General features: G+C 34.2%; 3 protein-coding genes across 3 annotated transcripts; all 3 read right to left on the reverse strand.

The window, feature by feature from the left end:
• Positions 1 to 615: 615 nt before the first annotated feature.
• On the reverse strand, positions 616 to 1939 carry LOC112083399 (defensin-like protein 1). The gene is made up of 2 exons (XM_024151125.1): positions 1770 to 1939; positions 616 to 940 (listed from the first exon to the last, which is right to left on the reverse strand). The coding sequence occupies exons 1-2, from the start codon at positions 1837 to 1839 to the stop codon at positions 765 to 767; spliced, it is 246 nt and encodes an 81-aa protein (XP_024006893.1). The 5' UTR covers positions 1840 to 1939; the 3' UTR covers positions 616 to 764.
• Positions 1940 to 4185: 2246 nt separating this feature from the next.
• Positions 4186 to 5642, reverse strand: LOC18013447 (defensin-like protein 10). Its single transcript, XM_006395745.2, has 2 exons — positions 5546 to 5642; positions 4186 to 4538 (listed from the first exon to the last, which is right to left on the reverse strand). Exons 1-2 carry the CDS (start codon positions 5607 to 5609, stop codon positions 4378 to 4380), a joined length of 225 nt encoding a protein of 74 aa, XP_006395807.1. The 5' UTR covers positions 5610 to 5642; the 3' UTR covers positions 4186 to 4377.
• Positions 5643 to 14406: 8764 nt separating this feature from the next.
• LOC18013433 (defensin-like protein 2) lies at positions 14407 to 15252 on the reverse strand. Its single transcript, XM_006395746.2, has 2 exons — positions 15112 to 15252; positions 14407 to 14793 (listed from the first exon to the last, which is right to left on the reverse strand). The coding sequence occupies exons 1-2, from the start codon at positions 15173 to 15175 to the stop codon at positions 14624 to 14626; spliced, it is 234 nt and encodes a 77-aa protein (XP_006395808.1). The 5' UTR covers positions 15176 to 15252; the 3' UTR covers positions 14407 to 14623.
• Positions 15253 to 18239: the final 2987 nt, after the last annotated feature.

Raw genomic sequence — 18239 nt, forward strand, 5'->3', positions numbered from 1 at the left:
AAAAGTTAAAAAATTGATTTGTCGTATATATAATATACATCAATTTCAAGCGTATGTGGGATTTTAACATGATTGTATGTGTGATCTCTGTAAGGTTATATGTAATGATGTAAATATCAATTAGTGAAATGATCCTTAGTACGTGGTGGATTGTATAACATACATACACATTAACATAAATCGAACTTTAAATCAATACAAAAGAACTTAATTTGGGTTGGGTTTACCCCATTTATAGCGTCAATTAATTGACGGTTTGAGCGATTGTATTATTAGAGTAGTGTGTATATGAAGACGAGAGCGGTAAATACTAAAATGGGTAAACTTTTGACAAAAAAATATTCACCCTACCAACACTAAGATGGGTAAACTACAAATATATATATATATATATATATATATATTAGTTGATAATTTATTATGTCTTTACTTTGGTTGCTAGTGTGTTACACGAGGAGATTATTTTTTAGTCACACACCGCACATACATAATTCCTTTTTGTGCATATAAGATGGAGAATCCAAACTTTCTTTTCGCTCTCACAACGGACAATTTGACATTCAACCAAGAATACATAAGACTTGAATTCTTACTAAAATTCCAGTAATTATTTTAAATAGGAAGATAGCAGAGAAAGAATACAGTCAACACATGTGTCTTCATTTCAGGATATATCCACGAGAAATTAAACATAATATCATAATTATAATAGATAGAAATAGATAGAATATTTTTAGAGTATTATCATCATGATTAAGATCCCATCAACAACATTTTGTGGTGCAGTAACATTGACGGATAAATCCACGGCAGTGCCCTCCTTCGAATTGCTCGAATTCACGGCAGATGAGCGCACAGCTGTTTGAGCTCCAGCATAACCCTTTGTAACGTCCGCTCAGTGTCTCACAAGTTCTTGGCGCCACGGCCTCGGGACTTATCTCTGGAGATGAAACAGACCCATTCGGTTACTTATATATATGAATATGTTCTTAACAACGAATGTAGAATAAGGTATATAACAAAACATGTATGGTTATTTAATTAGATAGACTATTTATCACAGTATATGATGTTGTATATGTGTCATATTTTGGTATATACAAGAATAGTCATATGATATCATAAATTGTTTGACTTTCGTTCACCGACTTAATTAACCTTACTTTATCTTTGTTATGACTTAATTATGAGCATTTAATTGGTGAATAAATTAATATATCCAGATAGAAAACTCAGACTGACTTGCTACAGAGCTAAATCGTTGTTCCACCAAAACTTGTGATTGACAAAATACTTTCAAACCACTGTTGTTCCATGATTATATAAATGATCAGAATTTAAAAATCACACTATTACTTTTTAATCATTATACTTCCAAAAAAGTAATGAAATCGGTATTTATTACAGGGCGGAATGTATAATATATTGTATATATATATATATATATTATATATCATAATAAGCAATTTTAAATCAATTCACAAAAATTTAAACTCTAATGATACAAAAGAACCAACATCATATAAAACCTAGAGATGGCTATATATAAAGAACGTAAAACGAGTACAGCTTATATAAATCATTCCTTATAGAGTTATAGGCAAATAATTGGAACAACGAGGAAGCATGGGTTGTTGATGGTTATTTCGTATAAATGTAGATGATTACATATAAGTATAGTATATGTATATTGTCTATATCAAAATTTAGTAACTATTATAGCATGAGTATGTAACCAAAAAAAAATTATTATGGCATGAGTATTGAACCTGTGGCAGTGGCAACGAGAAGCATGGAAGAGATGAGAACAGCTGAGACCAAACGGAGAGAGAGCTTCATTTTTGGAGAGGGAAAGAGAGATTATATATATAAAAAAATTGCTATGAAGTGAGAGATTATAAATGTTAATGAGAACGAGTGAGAGAGAGATTGATGGAAATAAGTGGTAAGAAGGTAATGAGGAAGAAGGTGACACTATATATAGGCAAGGACTCGATGTGTATGCAAATAAGAACGATCGGGATATATAATTCATTGTGTTTGATTAATTTTTATTTTGACTAAAAGGAAATTTAAGAGAATCTTTTTGTTGGTTGGATAATCTTTTTATTATATCATATAGCTGCGGATGAAAGCTTGGTTTCTTCATCTTGCATGGGTAATTAAAATGAGTAAAATGTTAAACAACGTCGTCCACCGACTTAATTAACATAACTTTATATTTGTGATGAGAGCCTAACTGATGATTAAATTAAGAAAATCCACAAGGAAAACTAATTTTTACTTGTTTATATATCATGCTATTGATAAACAATTACACTTTTTACCTCAACATGTAATCAAAAGCATATATAAAACTCATCATGTGTGTATTTTTCAAAACAATGAAAGTCATGTTACTAATGATTTCTACCCAACATGAATCGAGTAGGTTAACCGAGAGATTATGAATAGAGCTAACTATGGGTTGAACTATCATATTTGATTATTATAGAGAACTTGTTTAGGGAGAATTAATGGGTTTAAATACTAAAATGGTGAAAGCTTGACTTCTTCGACATGTATGGATAAAATGAGTAAAAGTTTGAACAAAGGTCACCTTCTTTCTGATTAACGCTGCTTTCTCTTTATTAATTTTGGTTTTTTTGGTAACATTTATCTTTATCTTTATCAATTAGGAGTAAGTGCTTAATTGATGAATATGACACTATCTGCACATGCAGAACACTCTAATTCCTCGTGATTTTGATGTTTTTCTATCTTTCTCAAACTTGATTGTGATGTATAAAATTCTAATTGGATGATTTAAACTATAATACGTCGTATTACGAACCAAATAATGTTTTGATCGATGAATAAAACTACGGAAATATATCGCATTAAACCACAATTCCATGATTTTATAATTCACCGTTAATATAAAATACGTACATACTACATAGATAATCCATTTTTGAAATATACAATATAGAATTCAAATCCAAAAAGTTAAAACATTGATTTGACGTATATATAATATACATCAACTTCAAGCGTATGTGTGATTTTAACATAACCGTATGTGTGATTTTAACATGATTGTATGTGTGATCTATATATGTAATGATATAAATATCAATAGTGAAATGATGCGTAGTACGTAGTCGATTGTGTAACACACATACATATTAGTATAAATCGAACTCTAAATCAATACAAAAGGGTTGGGTGAATCCGTTTTATTGCGTCAATTTGACGATTTGAGCGAATTGTACTATTAAAGTAGTGTGTATATGAAGACTTGAGCGGTAAAATACTAAAATGGGTAAACTTTTGACAAGAAAATATTCACCCAACCAACACTAAGATGAGTAAACTCTACATTACAAATATATAAATATATATATATATATCATTAATAATGTATCATGTCTTACTTTCGTTGCTAATGTGCTACGCGAGGAGATTCTTTTTTTTTTTTTTTTTTTTAAGTCACACACCGTTATATATAATTCTTTTTTGTGAATATAAGACGGCGGTGCCCTCCTTCGAATTGCTCGAATTCACGGCAGATGAGCGCACAGCTGTTTGAGCTCCAGCATAACCCTATTGATATGCTCGCTCAGTGTCTCACAAGTTCTTGGCGCCACGGCCATGGGACTTATCTCTAGAGAAGAAACAGACCCTTCTGGTTACTTATATATATGAATATGTTCTTATAACGAATGTAGAATAAGGTATATAAACAAGACATGTATGGTTATTTTAGACTATTTATCACTGTATATGAGGTTATATATGAGTCATATTTTGCATATACAAGAATAGTCATATGAATTCATAAATTGTTTGAATTTCGTTCACCGACTTAATTAACCCATTTTAACTTTGTTATGACTCATGAGCATTTAGTTGATGAATAAATTAATATATCCAGATAGAAAACTTAGATTGACTTGCTACAGAGCTAAATCGTTGTTCCACCAAAACTTGTGATTGACAAAATACTTTCAAACCATTGTTGTTCCATGATTTTATAACTCGATCAGAATTTAAAAATCACATTATTACTTTTTAATCATTATACTTCCAAACAGGTAATGAAATGGGTATTTATTACGTACAGGGCGGAATGTATAATATATATATATATACATATTATAATAAGCAATTTTAAATCAATTCACAAAGATTGAAACTCTTACGATACAAATAAACCAACATCATATAAAACCTAGAGATGGCTATATATACAGAGTACAAAACAAATTGTTTCTTTCGAGATTATTATATTATTCTCGAAATGAAACTTGTAAATGATGAAAAAGAGGATTAAAATATGAGTTGGTTATTTTTTTTTTGTAAGAATAGATTATTGGGATTATTTAACTGATAAATTTAGCAGGTTTTGGTGCAGTAGCAACGGAGACTATTGCAATGACCGCCTGAGAAACCTTCGTTGGACTGGCAGACAGATGCACAGCTTTTAGAGTTGAGACAAACTCCTTGGAACTTCCCACTCGCTGACTCGCACGTTCTTGCTTCCACTGGATCCATTCCTATACACATATCACAAAATCAACCCACCAACTTGTTTATAAGACTCTCGTTTTGGAGCATAACCATAACGTACCATAATTAAGAAGAACCATATACTGTACATATAAATAACCAACATGTGGAACTACAAGAGACATTCATGGGCTTTGTATGTAGATCATTTTCATACTCTAATGCTATATGTTATATAATCAGATTCAAGGCCAGAAAAAATATTCGAAGCCCGTCTATGAAATCTAAATGAGCTCTGATTTTTAAAATCGGAGAACTATACTAGATGTATATAATGTTCTAAGGACTTTTAATACAATCAAATAAATCTATTTTTATTAAACTATCATAGCAATTATTTAGTGGGTTTAAAAGAACTCCTGTATTCTTTTTTATTTTAATTCATAAACCGAAAGTAAACATTATAAAATTTTGCTATTATTCCTGTTTTTTTCTTCTAAATTCAAATTTCTTTACGGTAAAGTCCCGCCACAAGATTTCTATGACTAGGATTACCTTATCTATTCTACTTTTTTCCAATTTATTATGTTTTCTTTTATTAATGTTTATAATCAACTTTAAATACTAACAAAAATTAACAAGACCCTTTAAAACTGAGCCCAAGAACAATTAATTCATGTGATCATTTGATTCATTTCTTTATGTGCATGCACACCAACACGCAAATATCATCATAGAAATCAGATATGTTCTTATGAACTAATTTTGTATACCGAAATATTATGGGTCCCAGGTTCATAATAACTTCGAATATCAGAACGATGTTAAATTAGTTTCTTATCCGTCAACGTTATTCGAATCGATCCGTGAAATTGAATTCTTTGTATTGATTTACGAGTTTTCTAAGTTGTAAAATCAAAACTAAATGACGAATAACAAGACATGGTTCCTACATAAATACATTATAAAGATAATTGCATATGCTCAAAAAATGTGTGTATACATGAAAATTTAGATATTAATAATTATGAGATGAGACTGATGAGTTATGAACCTGTGGCGAGGAGGAGGATGAAGGAGAGGAGAAGGGCAAAGACCAAACGCAGAGAAAGCTTCATTTTTAGAGAGATAAAGACACAAATGTTCCAAGGGGAATTAAGAAGATGAAAAAGAAGAAAATGGCAGCATATATAAAGGGGATGAATCGTATTGTTTTTAAAAAGGTTTTTATTTTTAACTAATGAAAATAATTTTTTTAAGGCCTTAGAAAAAAATAGAAACAAAATGTGAACCATTTAAACCTTTGCCCAGAGGAGCAGTCGTAATTCAAGGTTGACCAATCAATTAAATAATCAAGTTAATTAAACCCTACAATTTACCTTACTCTCTTGGCCATTTCTTCGCTAAATCTTCCAGTTTTAAAATGTCTAATCAGTTTTTTTCAATAATTTAAAACAGTGGTTCAATCCACAAACTCCAATATATATAAATGTTATGCACAATCCACACGGAAATATTGATTCTCTCATAAAATTCTCTAATGTACAGTGTTGAGCTTATTATAAGATATATAACATAAATATAGATAGTATTTGTATACTATTCTAGAAAAACATGATATAATATGTACGTGTGTTTTACTTTATATGAAGAAACATGTTAAGGTATTACTTTACGTGATTGTTGATTTGTTTTACGTTGAGATATGTATAAAATTTCCTCTGTTCACATTAGATACCTAAAGCCGAATTTAAATGAACGTAATTAAGAAAACTTAGATTCTTACAGTTGTTGTGGCAAACATTGGCACAATTGTTTGCTCACACAAGGTCCATTGAACCTTTGGCTCCTCGACTAGCAGACCACCTTGCATCCACCGTGAACGGAGCCATCTCTAGAGAATCATACATACAAACGGTAATAAATCCGCTTAATTATAACCAAATTAATGTCGAAAAAGGAAATTAAGACAAGACATATCTATAGCATCCACTAAAATACGCATAGAAACTGTAGATGTATATAAGAAAATGTTTCTTATAATTGAATGAAGAGTAATTAACAAGACACTGGTCATAGATTATATGCAGATACAATATGTAGACGATTACATATTTGGCATGAAATTGTATATTCATTAGATGTCTTTGGAATGAGCTGTGAACCCGTGGAAGCGATATATGGGCCTGAACGATAGGAATGGATGAGCTCAGATGCAGAGAAAGCTTTCATTCTTGGAAAGAGAAAGATGCAAATGTTTAGAAAGATATAGAGAGAGAGTTGTAAGGAAGTATTGTGTTGAGCTAATGGGAGAAGAAGAAGCTCTATATCAAAAAAACTAAAGAGAACGATCGAGAAATTAAACATATTTGATATGAATTTTTATTATTTTCCGCGTATTTAGTATTTATTTTTTCGTATTTCATCGTAGGATATTCACATTCACCTTGATTTTTGCCAGAGTGGCGTGACAAAGATTTTCTCGTTTTTCTTTCCATGTTTTATTCACTTGTAATTTAGATATACGTATGTGAATTTTAAAAAAAAGGTGGGTTGATTTTATTCATGTAGTAAAAGTTAAATATGGGTCTTTGATATTTGAATAAAGTTTGTTAACGAAAAAATATGTGAAAGAGAGTAGCAAGAATTAATTATATTGTCTTCAGATTTAAAAGCCTATTGTTGACAAAGGATTCTAAAGTTTGTGTGAATTCTCGAACATTATCTATCATATTCCTCTTTGTCGACAAAAAAAAAAAAAAAATCTATCATATTCCTCTTCATGGTCCAGCGTTGAAGTAAAAGAGTGGGGGGTTTTTCAAAATTTAATAAGACAGTATACCTTGTTTCAAATATCTTTGGATATTATAATTTTGTTTCTTCTTTCGCAAAATACAGTTATATCCTTATCACATGCCAAAGAAAAAAAAATCTAGCTTTTGTTCAGAGATGAAAAAACGGAACTAAATAAATAAATTAATTAATTGTTATAACACATATCATATATGGACTCTTATACCGGCCCATTAGACCCATCAGGGCATTGTACTTAACTTAGATTCCCTATGTACTCTATATATACATTCCAGTGATTAATAAAGTTTCTAAATTTTCACAACACGTTATCAGCACGATAAGACTCTCTGAGCGAAAAACCCTAATAAATCCGGCCACCACCAAAACCCTAAAAGCAAGTCGAAACTTAAAAGACGCATATCTTCCAAACCGTGAGGAACCAGAAGACGATCTACATATCAAATCGAAGCCCTCGACGAGACGAATCTACTGGTAAAAACCGTTTGTCGATCCAACTTCGGACGCGCCCTCACGCACACTTACAGTACACGACGATCAACCGGAAAAAAAAAAAACAGATCCGAGTTTTTCCTTCTTCAACCAGCAGCTTCTCCAGTTTTGGTGATCAATCCTTGGAATTTGTAGCGGCTAACTGAGGTCTATTAGCTCCCAGTTTCATTAGCCTGTCAGAAATCCAAAGGTGGAAAAGGTATCTTCTAAAACTGAGAGTCATAGAACCTGTTGTTTAAACACTTCAAAACCCTATAAAAAAAAAAAAAAAAAAAAAAAAAATCGATCTCTAATTGATTGAAAGTGTTTAATACTCTGATGATTGATTGATAACTTGTTGATTGATTGTTTAAATTACAAGTTTATGCATGTTCAAAGGTTTTAAACTCGTTTTATAAAACCCTAATCTACAAAAACCTAACAACCGTTTTTGGCCATGTTTATGGCATAAACCTATTCGATTTTCTTCATGTTTAATAAGCTTGTTGCAGCTTATTTGATTGTTGATTCTCTTGCTTGAAACACTTGATTGAATAAACTAAGAAAATCAACCCTAAATCCTAAGCTTGATTCACGATTTTGTAATCTTCAAAATCGTAAGTCATAATGCTTAAACCCTAGTCCTTTTCACGTGATTTCTTTGTTGTCCTTGTGAAATTATTAAAACCATCGACCACAGATCCTATAGATCTCGAAATCACATCCAAAATATGTTTTCCAAACCGTTAAAACCCTAGATAAAACCCTAATCATATTCGGCTCCCCTAGGGTTCCTCCTAAACCGCCTAAAACCGGCTAAACCTGGTTCTCATTAACCAAAATTATATTCGGCTTTAACCGATTAAATCACAGCTATTAAACCGACATCATGTTCGGGGTAACTAAAACCATACCCTTTAAAATTTACTATTTCCGAGAAAGTTCCCTCTAATAGAAAGTTTCCTCATATAAAAGCTTTCCTCATATAGAAATTTTCCCGACATAGAAACTTTCCTCATTTAGAAAATTACCCAAATTAGAAACTTTCCAAATTTAGAAACTTTCCTAAAATAGAAATATTCTCAAAATAGAAAGTTTCATCATCAGCATTCAAAATTTTCTCAAAACAATCCCTAACAAAATCAATCTCATGTTTCAGATGTCAAACATTCAGAAATGTGAATTCGAGGTCCTTCACGTCTCCGGGGATAACTACCTCGAGTGGGCCCTAGACATGCGCTTGTTCCTCGCATCGAAAGAACTCGATGCGTGTATTACCGACGGTAACACCGCATCCCGTAAGGGACAGTCTCAGGCGATATGTCACATACGCCATCATCTGGCCCCGAGCCTTAAGCAGCAATATCTCACTCTTGAGAATCCACTTGAATTGTGGCAAGCGCTGAAAAAGCGATATGACCATCAGAAAATGGTCCAGTTGCCTCAGGCAGATTTCGACTGGAAGAACCTTCGGTTCCAGGACTACAAATCCGTAGATGATTACAACAACGAACTCTTTCGTATTGTTGCCATCCGGAAACTCTGTGGCGAGGATGTGACAGATAATGATCTCCTCGAGAAAACATTATCCACATTCAGCACAGAGAATGTTGTGCTCCAACAACAATACCGTGCAATGAAACACACATTGTACGAAGACTTGTTGTCCTGTCTTCTCCTCGCTGAGAAGAATAACCAGCTGCTTATGAGGAACAGCGCTATGAGGCCCCCGGGATCGGCTCCTGTCCCAGCTTCTCGTCAAGAGTCCTACCATGTTCAACCCGATAGATCCTCAGATCACCGCCGTGGACGTGGTAATGGACGTGGTAATGGCCGAGGACATGGACGTGGAAGACGTGGACGCGGACATGGTCGTGGCAACCGACCTAACCTCAGTTATGGTCCTGGTCGTGGTCAAGGCATCACCAAGCCGACCCGCCACACCAACCTCGATCACTCTGCTTGTACCAGATGTGGGATGTTCAACCACCCAACAAAGCAATGTCGCACCCCCAAGATCCACTGCGATCTATACCAGAAGTACGGAAAAGCTCCTGCTGAAGCCAACATGACTCAGCCAGTCGATGCTGCTAACCTGGAAGGTGACGACCTCCTTGATGATGAGAACACCACAAACGAGCAGACCGACCCCATGGACTATGAAACAGCTGATCTCCTCGATTAATTCAATCATCTGAAACTCTGATACAATTTGATTTTGTTCTTTATTTTTTTTTTCATTTTAGGATTTGTTTCATTTTTTTTTTTCCATTTGCCTTTATTCTCAGACACTGCTTTACTTTATGATTTATCACATTTTCTGAATTCCTCAATACTGAATTCTATCTTCTATTCATAATAAAGCACACCAGCAAATGGAAACCATAGTCGTAGATAGTGGATCCAGCCACACTATCTTAAGAAACAAAAGTTACTTCATAAACCTAACCTATCAAACCGCAAATATTAGCACCATCGCGGGTCCCTCAAACCTTATCGAAGGATATGGCCATGCCTATGTGTTGCTATCAAATGGCACACAACTTGAAATACCAGATGCTCTATATTCTCCTAGTTCGAAGAGAAATCTTCTGAGCTTCAAGGATATAAGACAGAATGGTTTCCACATAGAAACCCAAGGTCAAGGGAACAAAGAATCCCTCCTAGTCACTAAAACCGTAGACGGCCATAAACAAATCCTCGAAACCATACCCGCGCTCTCTACTGGACTTTACCATGCTAAAGTCAGTATGATTGAAGCTAATACCACTCTCAAAGCCCGGTTTACTGATTATACTATTTGGCACGACCGGCTCGGTCATCCCGGTGCAAATATGATGCGTAAACTAATTCAAAACTCTCAAGGGCATACCCTCAAAGAAAACCGAGCTTATCCTCAACACCTCATGTGCACAGCTTGTTCTCAAGGCAAATTGATCACTCGGCCTTCACCAGTTAAAATCTCTAAACAAACACTTCATTTCCTAGAAAGAATCCAGGGCGATATCTGTGGACCTATACATCCATCTTCCGGACCATTCCGGTACTTCATGGTCCTTATAGACGCATCGACCCGTTGGTCATATGTTTGTCTCTTGTCCTCTCGGAACCAAGCCTTCGCTAGGTTCTTGACCCAAATCATAAAATTGCGGGCCCATTTCCCTGACTTCCCACTAAAGTCTATCCGCCTTGACAATGCTGGTGAATTTACCTCACAAGCGTTTAATGACTACTGTATGGCCATGGGGGTAACCGTGGAACATCCTGTAGCACATGTCCATACTCAAAATGGATTGGCTGAATCATTCATTAGACGCATTCAATGGATAGCCCGACCATTACTCATGAGATCAAAGCTCCCGGCCTCAGCATGGGGACATGCAGTATTACATGCTGCTGAACTCATACGCATCCGGCCATCTAGTAAACACAAATATTCCCCATCCTAACTACTCTCGGGTCATGAGCCAGACATCTCCCATCTCAAAACATTTGGGTGTTCAGTATATGTACCCATTGCTCCACCACATCGAACCAAAATGGGACCTCAAAGAAGGATGGGAATATATGTTGGTTTTGACTCTCCCACCATCATAAGATATCTCGAGCCAACCACTGGAGATCTCTTCAAGGCCAGATATGCGGATTGCCAATTCGATGAATCGGTATATCCCTCTTTAGGTGGTGAGACAAACAAGCTGGTCAAAGATCTTTCATGGAATCAAACATCATTAAATTGGCAAGATCCTCGGACTCTAGAATGTGATTCAGAGATCCAAAAGATTATTCATTATCAAAAGCTAGCTAATCAATTGCCAGATTCCTTTGCTGACCCGACCAAAGTAACCAAATCGTACATCCCAGCTTGTAATGCACCAATACGAATAGCTGTCCCAACGGGACAGACCCAAGTTGCTACAGAGTCTGCACCACGTCTCAAACGGGGCAGACCTCTCGGTTCCAAAGATAAGAATCCCCGGAAATCAAAGAAAGGTGCAATAACCGAAACCGGGATTCCTGCAATATCAGACATAGCCGCGGCTGAGACTCAATCTAATGAACCCTCAATGGAAGTTCGGGACGCCGAATCTCCAGGTTCAGAAGATAACAATGAGATCTCCATCAATTACAATATGTCCGGAATACAATGGAATCGAAAAGAAGTCGACTTAAATGCACTCTTTGCATACAAAGTAGCACTTGATGTTGCGCTCACGCAAGAGGATCTAGAACCCACGTCAATAACACAGTGTACACATCGAACAGATTGGCTAAAATGGAAAGAAGCCATAAACGTGGAGTTAAAGAGTCTCAAACTCAGAAATGTGTTCGGTCCGATCATCCGGACCCCATCACACATCAAGCCAGTGGGCCACAAATGGGTCTTTGTGCGCAAAAGGAACGAACTCGGTGAAGTCGTTCGATACAAAGCACGGCTTGTAGCACAAGGATTCTCACAGAGACCCGGAATCGATTATGAGGAGACTTATTCTCCAGTGGTGGATGCAACAACATTCCGATTCCTCATAAGTCTGGCCATAAGAGAAAATCTTGATCTGCGGTTAATGGATGTTGTAACCGCATATCTCTATGGGCCCGTGGACAATGAAATATATATGAGACTCCCAGATGGCATTGAACTAAAAGACAAAAATGCATCTCGAGATCAATACTGCATCAGGCTGAAAAAATCCTTGTATGGACTGAAACAAAGTGGGCGTATGTGGTACAACCGCCTCAGCGATTACCTCATCAAAGAAGGCTACAAAAATGACCCCATCAGTCCATGCATCTTCATCAAGAAGTACTCAAACAAAGGATTTGTAATCATAGCAGTATACGTGGATGATCTAAACATCCTCGGAACATCTGGTGAGATCTCCCAAACAGTCGACTGCTTAAAAGCAGAATTCGAAATGAAAGACCTAGGCAAAACAAAGTACTGTTTGGGATTACAACTTGAGTACATCAAAGGAGGAATCCTTGTGCATCAATCGGCTTATATCGAAAAGGTACTCAAGCGATTTAATATGAACCAAGCTCACCCATTGACCAGCCCAATGGTAGTTAGAAGCTTAAGTGATGACCCTCTTGGTCCCAAAAAGGATGATGAAGAAATCCTTGGTCCTGAAAAGCCATACCTCAGTGCTGTAGGAGCGTTAATGTACCTGGCTAGTCACACTAGACCAGACATATGTTTCGCCGTGAACCTCCTCGCTCGATATAGTTCATCTCCAACTCAGAGGCACTGGAACGGTATAAAACATCTCCTAAGATACCTTCGAGGTACTCAAGACTTAGGACTCTTCTATACTAACCAAAATAAAGATGGGTTAGTCGGCTTCGCCGATGCAGGATATCTATCAGATCCGCACACTGCCAAGTCTCAAACTGGCTACGTTTTTACGCATGGAGGAACAGCTATCTCTTGGTGATCAATGAAGTAGACACTCACTGCCACTTCATCAAACCATGCTGAAATCCTAGCCATTCATGAGGCTAGTAGGGAATGCGTCTGGCTGCGCTCCATGACTCAGCACATCCGCAGAGATTGTGGTATGGACGAAGACACACAGCCCACGGTGATGTATGAAGACAACGCGGCATGCATAGCTCAGCTCAAGGAAGGATATATCAAAGGAGATCGGACGAAGCACATTCTACCGAAGTTCTTCTCAACCTCAGACTGGCAGAAGGACGGCACTCTCAGCGCTCAGCAGGTCCGATCCAGTGAGAATTCAGCTGACCTCTTCACCAAATCATTGCCTACTTCAACACACCGGAAGCTCGTCAAACAGATAGGAATGTATAGACTTAGAGATCTGCAGTGATGCTACAATCAGGGGGAGTAATGCGTGTTGTACTCTTTTTCCTTCACCATGGTTTTGTCCCACTGGGTTTTTTCCTGGTAAGGTTTTAATGAGGCAACATTCCCCAGCGCATTATCGAGATCCCGATTGAATAGCTGACCCGGTTCACTCGTCCAAGGGGGAGTGTTATAACACATATCATATATGGACTCTTATACCGGCTCATTAGGCCCATCAGGGCATTGTACTTAACCTAGATTCCCTATGTACTTTATATATACATTCCAGTGATTAATAAAGTTTCTAAATTTTCACAACATTAATCTCTTTTTTATCCAAGTTTGAAACGTGTCTCGCTAAAAATTGGTTGGTGTCAAGTTGGAAATGTCTTAATGTCGACTAATGCAAAATTTTGTTGTATATGACTTTTAGTTAATGTTTTAAAGACGTGAAATATCAACCCTTGTAAATTTGCTTTTCTACTCATGTTCTTAGTTTAACATTTTATCATCGTTCTGCATTACTTTGCTTATTTCTCATCACAAGAATCAAAGACTCTTGTAAAAAAAGCTTTTTTGATAATATAGCATTTTAACATGCTTTAAAATACTGTTACTAGTCCATGTGTAGAGCACTTGTATAATACCAAAGACACGTGTAGTATAACGCTCCATGTGTTACTATTTTTCAAAGCGAAATTATATCAGCAGAATTAAATATCATTTACTTGGTCGCTATTTAACGAGCAATTATCTAACCAATCTAAATTGATAGTGATAGTACCAATATCTGTTAATAGCATAAACATTTTTATAGTTTGTAGAAGCTCCATAATAAAATGAAATAAAAGCCATTAGTTGATTTAACGTTACATTAAAAACTGAAATTAAACACACAAACCAAAATACTTATTCGAGAACACACACACACACGTGTACGGTACGAGATGGTACTGTACGGAAGATTCGATAGAAAGAAGCAAACACACACATGCAAGAAAATGATGGATCGAAGATTGTAAGTTGGGAATCGATGGATCAGCAGTTTCTGGTGCAGAAGCAACGACGACGGAATCCACGGCAGTTACCTCCCGTAAAGCCTTCGTTGTGGCACACGTTTTTGCAGTTTGTTTCGCTCAGGCATTTACCCTTGAACCTGTGGCTTTTCGACTCACACTTTCGTGCCTCCACCGTCACTGGACCCATCCCTAGACAAAAACACAAAAACTTGGGTTATAGTCCATAGCTTAGTTTCATGTTCTCATGCATAATCCATATTAAATAATCTTCAAAGATTATGGAACAAGAATAGTATGTTTGCTAGTTAAGACGTCCACAACGGTAGAGGATTGAAATATGATTAAAAAAATTATACTTATCATATGAGCATTAACAAGAACAATTGATAAAAATATAGATATAGATCCATAAATATATATATATATATATGTATATGTAAATGATTACATATTTGCAATTGCATCAATCTATACAAAAGTTAAGATATTAAGTTATGAGTAAAGAACCTGTGGCGACGAAGATCATGAACACGAGGAGAAGAGCTGAGATCAAACGCATAGAAAGCTTCATTTTTTAAGAGAGAGAGGGCGTTGGAGACAAATGTTAACTGTGTAGGAGCTAATGAGGGAGATGGCACTATATAAAGGGGCTATAAAGCGGTATATGAACGATCGAGATTATTGATTAGTATTTAGTAGATATTTTAGAATATTTAATTAAGAAAGTATAGTGAAAGGTAGAAATATCTTCTTGAATATTACTTCTTTTTCTTGCCACAGTGGTGTGACGACGATTTGTCGTTTTTTTCTTTTTCTTTTTTTTTTCTGCATTTTCCACATTTTTTGGTTATAAGACAGTACACCTTGTTTCGAATATTTTTGGAAATTATAATTTTTTTTATTCTTTCGAAAAACACAATTATATCCTCCTTATCACATGCCAACGAAGAAAAATCTAGGTTTTGATCATATTATCGAAAAACGGATTTAAATAAATTAATTAATTAAATCTGTGTTTTAATATCCAAGTTTGAAACTCGGTACAAAATGGTTGGTCCGTTGGTGTCAAGTTGGAAGTGTCTTAATGTCGAATAATGCAAAATTTTATTGTATATGAATTTTAGTGAATGTTTTGAAGACGTCAAATATCAACCCTTGTAAAATTGATTTTCTACTCCTGTTCTTGTTTTTACATTTTAGTCGTCGTTCTGCATTACTTTCTTATTTCTCATCAAAAGAAAGAAACTCTTGTAAATATGTGTTTTTTACAATAGCTTTTTACATGGTTAATAAATTTTCCTTAAAAGCGGAAAAAACAATACTGTTACTGTTAATGGAAAAAAACAATACTTTTAACTTGTCCATGTGTACAGCTCTTGTATAATACCAAAGACACGTGTAGTATAACGCTCCATGTGTTTACTATTTTTGATGCGAAATTATATCATCAAAATTAAATATCATTTACTTGGTCGCTATTTAACGAACAATTCTCTAACCAATCAAAAATGATAGTGATAGTACCAAATATCAATAGGGTTAATTCAATGAAAAATGGATAAAAAATATATACATGTCTGATAATTTAGCAAGCAACATTATTAATGTTTTTAACAATTTCATTTTTAATAACGAAAAAATAATTAATCTATAATATTTATTTTGATACATATACTTTTACTTCAATTTTTTTTAATTTATATACCTTTAATTTCTTCAACCAGCGATAAAATCCGAAAATTATTCAACTAAAATTAAAATATAATATAAATATAAAATATGTAAAATATCATAAGTAGTTTCTGATATACAAAAAGTTTTTTCTTATTTAAATTTCAAAAATATGTCACATATAATTATTTTGTTGTAATCTTATAGCTGAAAAATATTATTTAAACAACTTCAGCCGAAATAAAATATTTTCTTTTTGCAATAACTTATTTTTTAGTAATTTTGTTCATCAGCTTATAAACAACGTTTAATATAGTTTACTAAAAACCATTTGTATAATTATAAAGAAAGAAAAAACTAGAAGAGAATTAAAAAAGTAGTATTACGATAAATAAACAGAATTTAAAATTCAAATATGATTAACAACAAGAGATAAATAAAATATAGTTTAAGTTAAGTAAATGTGTAATATAAAGAAAAAAAAGATGGATATTTTTAAAGTGGTTAAAATGAAAAAGAAATAAATTGAAAATTGAAAATTTAAATCTAGGATTAATAATGGAGATTGATAATGGAGATTGGAGACAATAAGTAATGGTTATGAGATGTCACACTGAAGAAATTTTCATGGGCCAAGAAAAAAGGTGAAAAATGAGTCAATAATAAAATATGATCGATAGATACTGGGGCAATGAAGACAAAATTAACCATTAACATGTTTAATCAGGCCCGGCTTTGAAGGAGGGAGGTGACCGCCACAGACATCCATAGCATAATTTTTTGCGGCATCCATTAAGGGGCATATTTTTTGTTAAAAAAAAAATATTAGGGATCAAATTCTAGTTTCTCTCGAATTTAGGTTTGAATCGTTCTAAAAGTATAAACAAACTTTTGGATTTTTATTTGATATAAAAAACTAATATCGGCCATCAATGATAATTTCTTGAAGTTGAAACTGATAAATGATTATTTGTGCGCTACTATGTCACAAGAGCGATTGAATGGTGTTAAAAATCAAGCACGAAGAAAACAATAAACAATAGAAAAAATCGTAAAATGAGGCAAACACCTGTTTAGGGTTTTTTTATTAATTGTGTGAATGAATAATTACAAACCCTAAATCTTGTATTTATAACCCCAAAAACCCAACTTCTAAACCCACTAGGTAAAGGAAAACCTAAATCTAACCCAATAAGGAAATTGTACCGTGGGGGACTTCGCCCCCCCTCCCACCTTCCAAGTGAATCCGCGTCCACCCATAGCTTTGTTATCAATTGAAACAGCTATGGTTGAAAAACTCGACTACGACAGTTTAATGAACGATTTTACACGGAAAAATACAAAAAAATCTATATTTCAGCAATAAAACATATAGTTTTATTGGATATTTTTCTTTTCTTACAAACTATTTATGGAGTTTAATTATTTTATTAAGTTTTGTTTTATTTTTATTATTTTAATTTTGAAAAAAATATTAAAAAACATATTTTAAAAAGTTAGACGCGAGCATCCAAATTGATCGGTTCGGCACTGTGTCTAACCATTAAATTTAGTACTGCATAATTTAAATTTTTAAAATTTGTTGGGATCAGCTGACTCCACTCTTCCTTCAGCTCCGCCTTTGATTTCTACTATATATTAGTACAAAAAATACTGATTTTATTCCATGTTTAACATAAGTTTAATTCTAAAAAATAAAAAAGAATTTTCATATATTAATAATAGCACTAATAATATAAAAAGTCTATTTTAATCAATAATAACATGTTTATTTTAAAAAAAATTAATAAAAACATATTTAACAACTTACAACAATAAACTGTTTATACAAAAAAATAGTTATACTATATCGTTTGAATCAATATACAATCTATTATATTAAAATCACAAAAACAAGAATTTGAATATATCATAGTTATAAATGGAAACAATCCGGTAGCCTCCATTTTAGTGTTTACGAAGTA

This window comes from Eutrema salsugineum, unplaced genomic scaffold, assembly GCF_000478725.1.
Source record: "Eutrema salsugineum unplaced genomic scaffold, Eutsalg1_0 scaffold_6, whole genome shotgun sequence".
Lineage (NCBI taxonomy): Eukaryota > Viridiplantae > Streptophyta > Magnoliopsida > Brassicales > Brassicaceae > Eutrema > Eutrema salsugineum.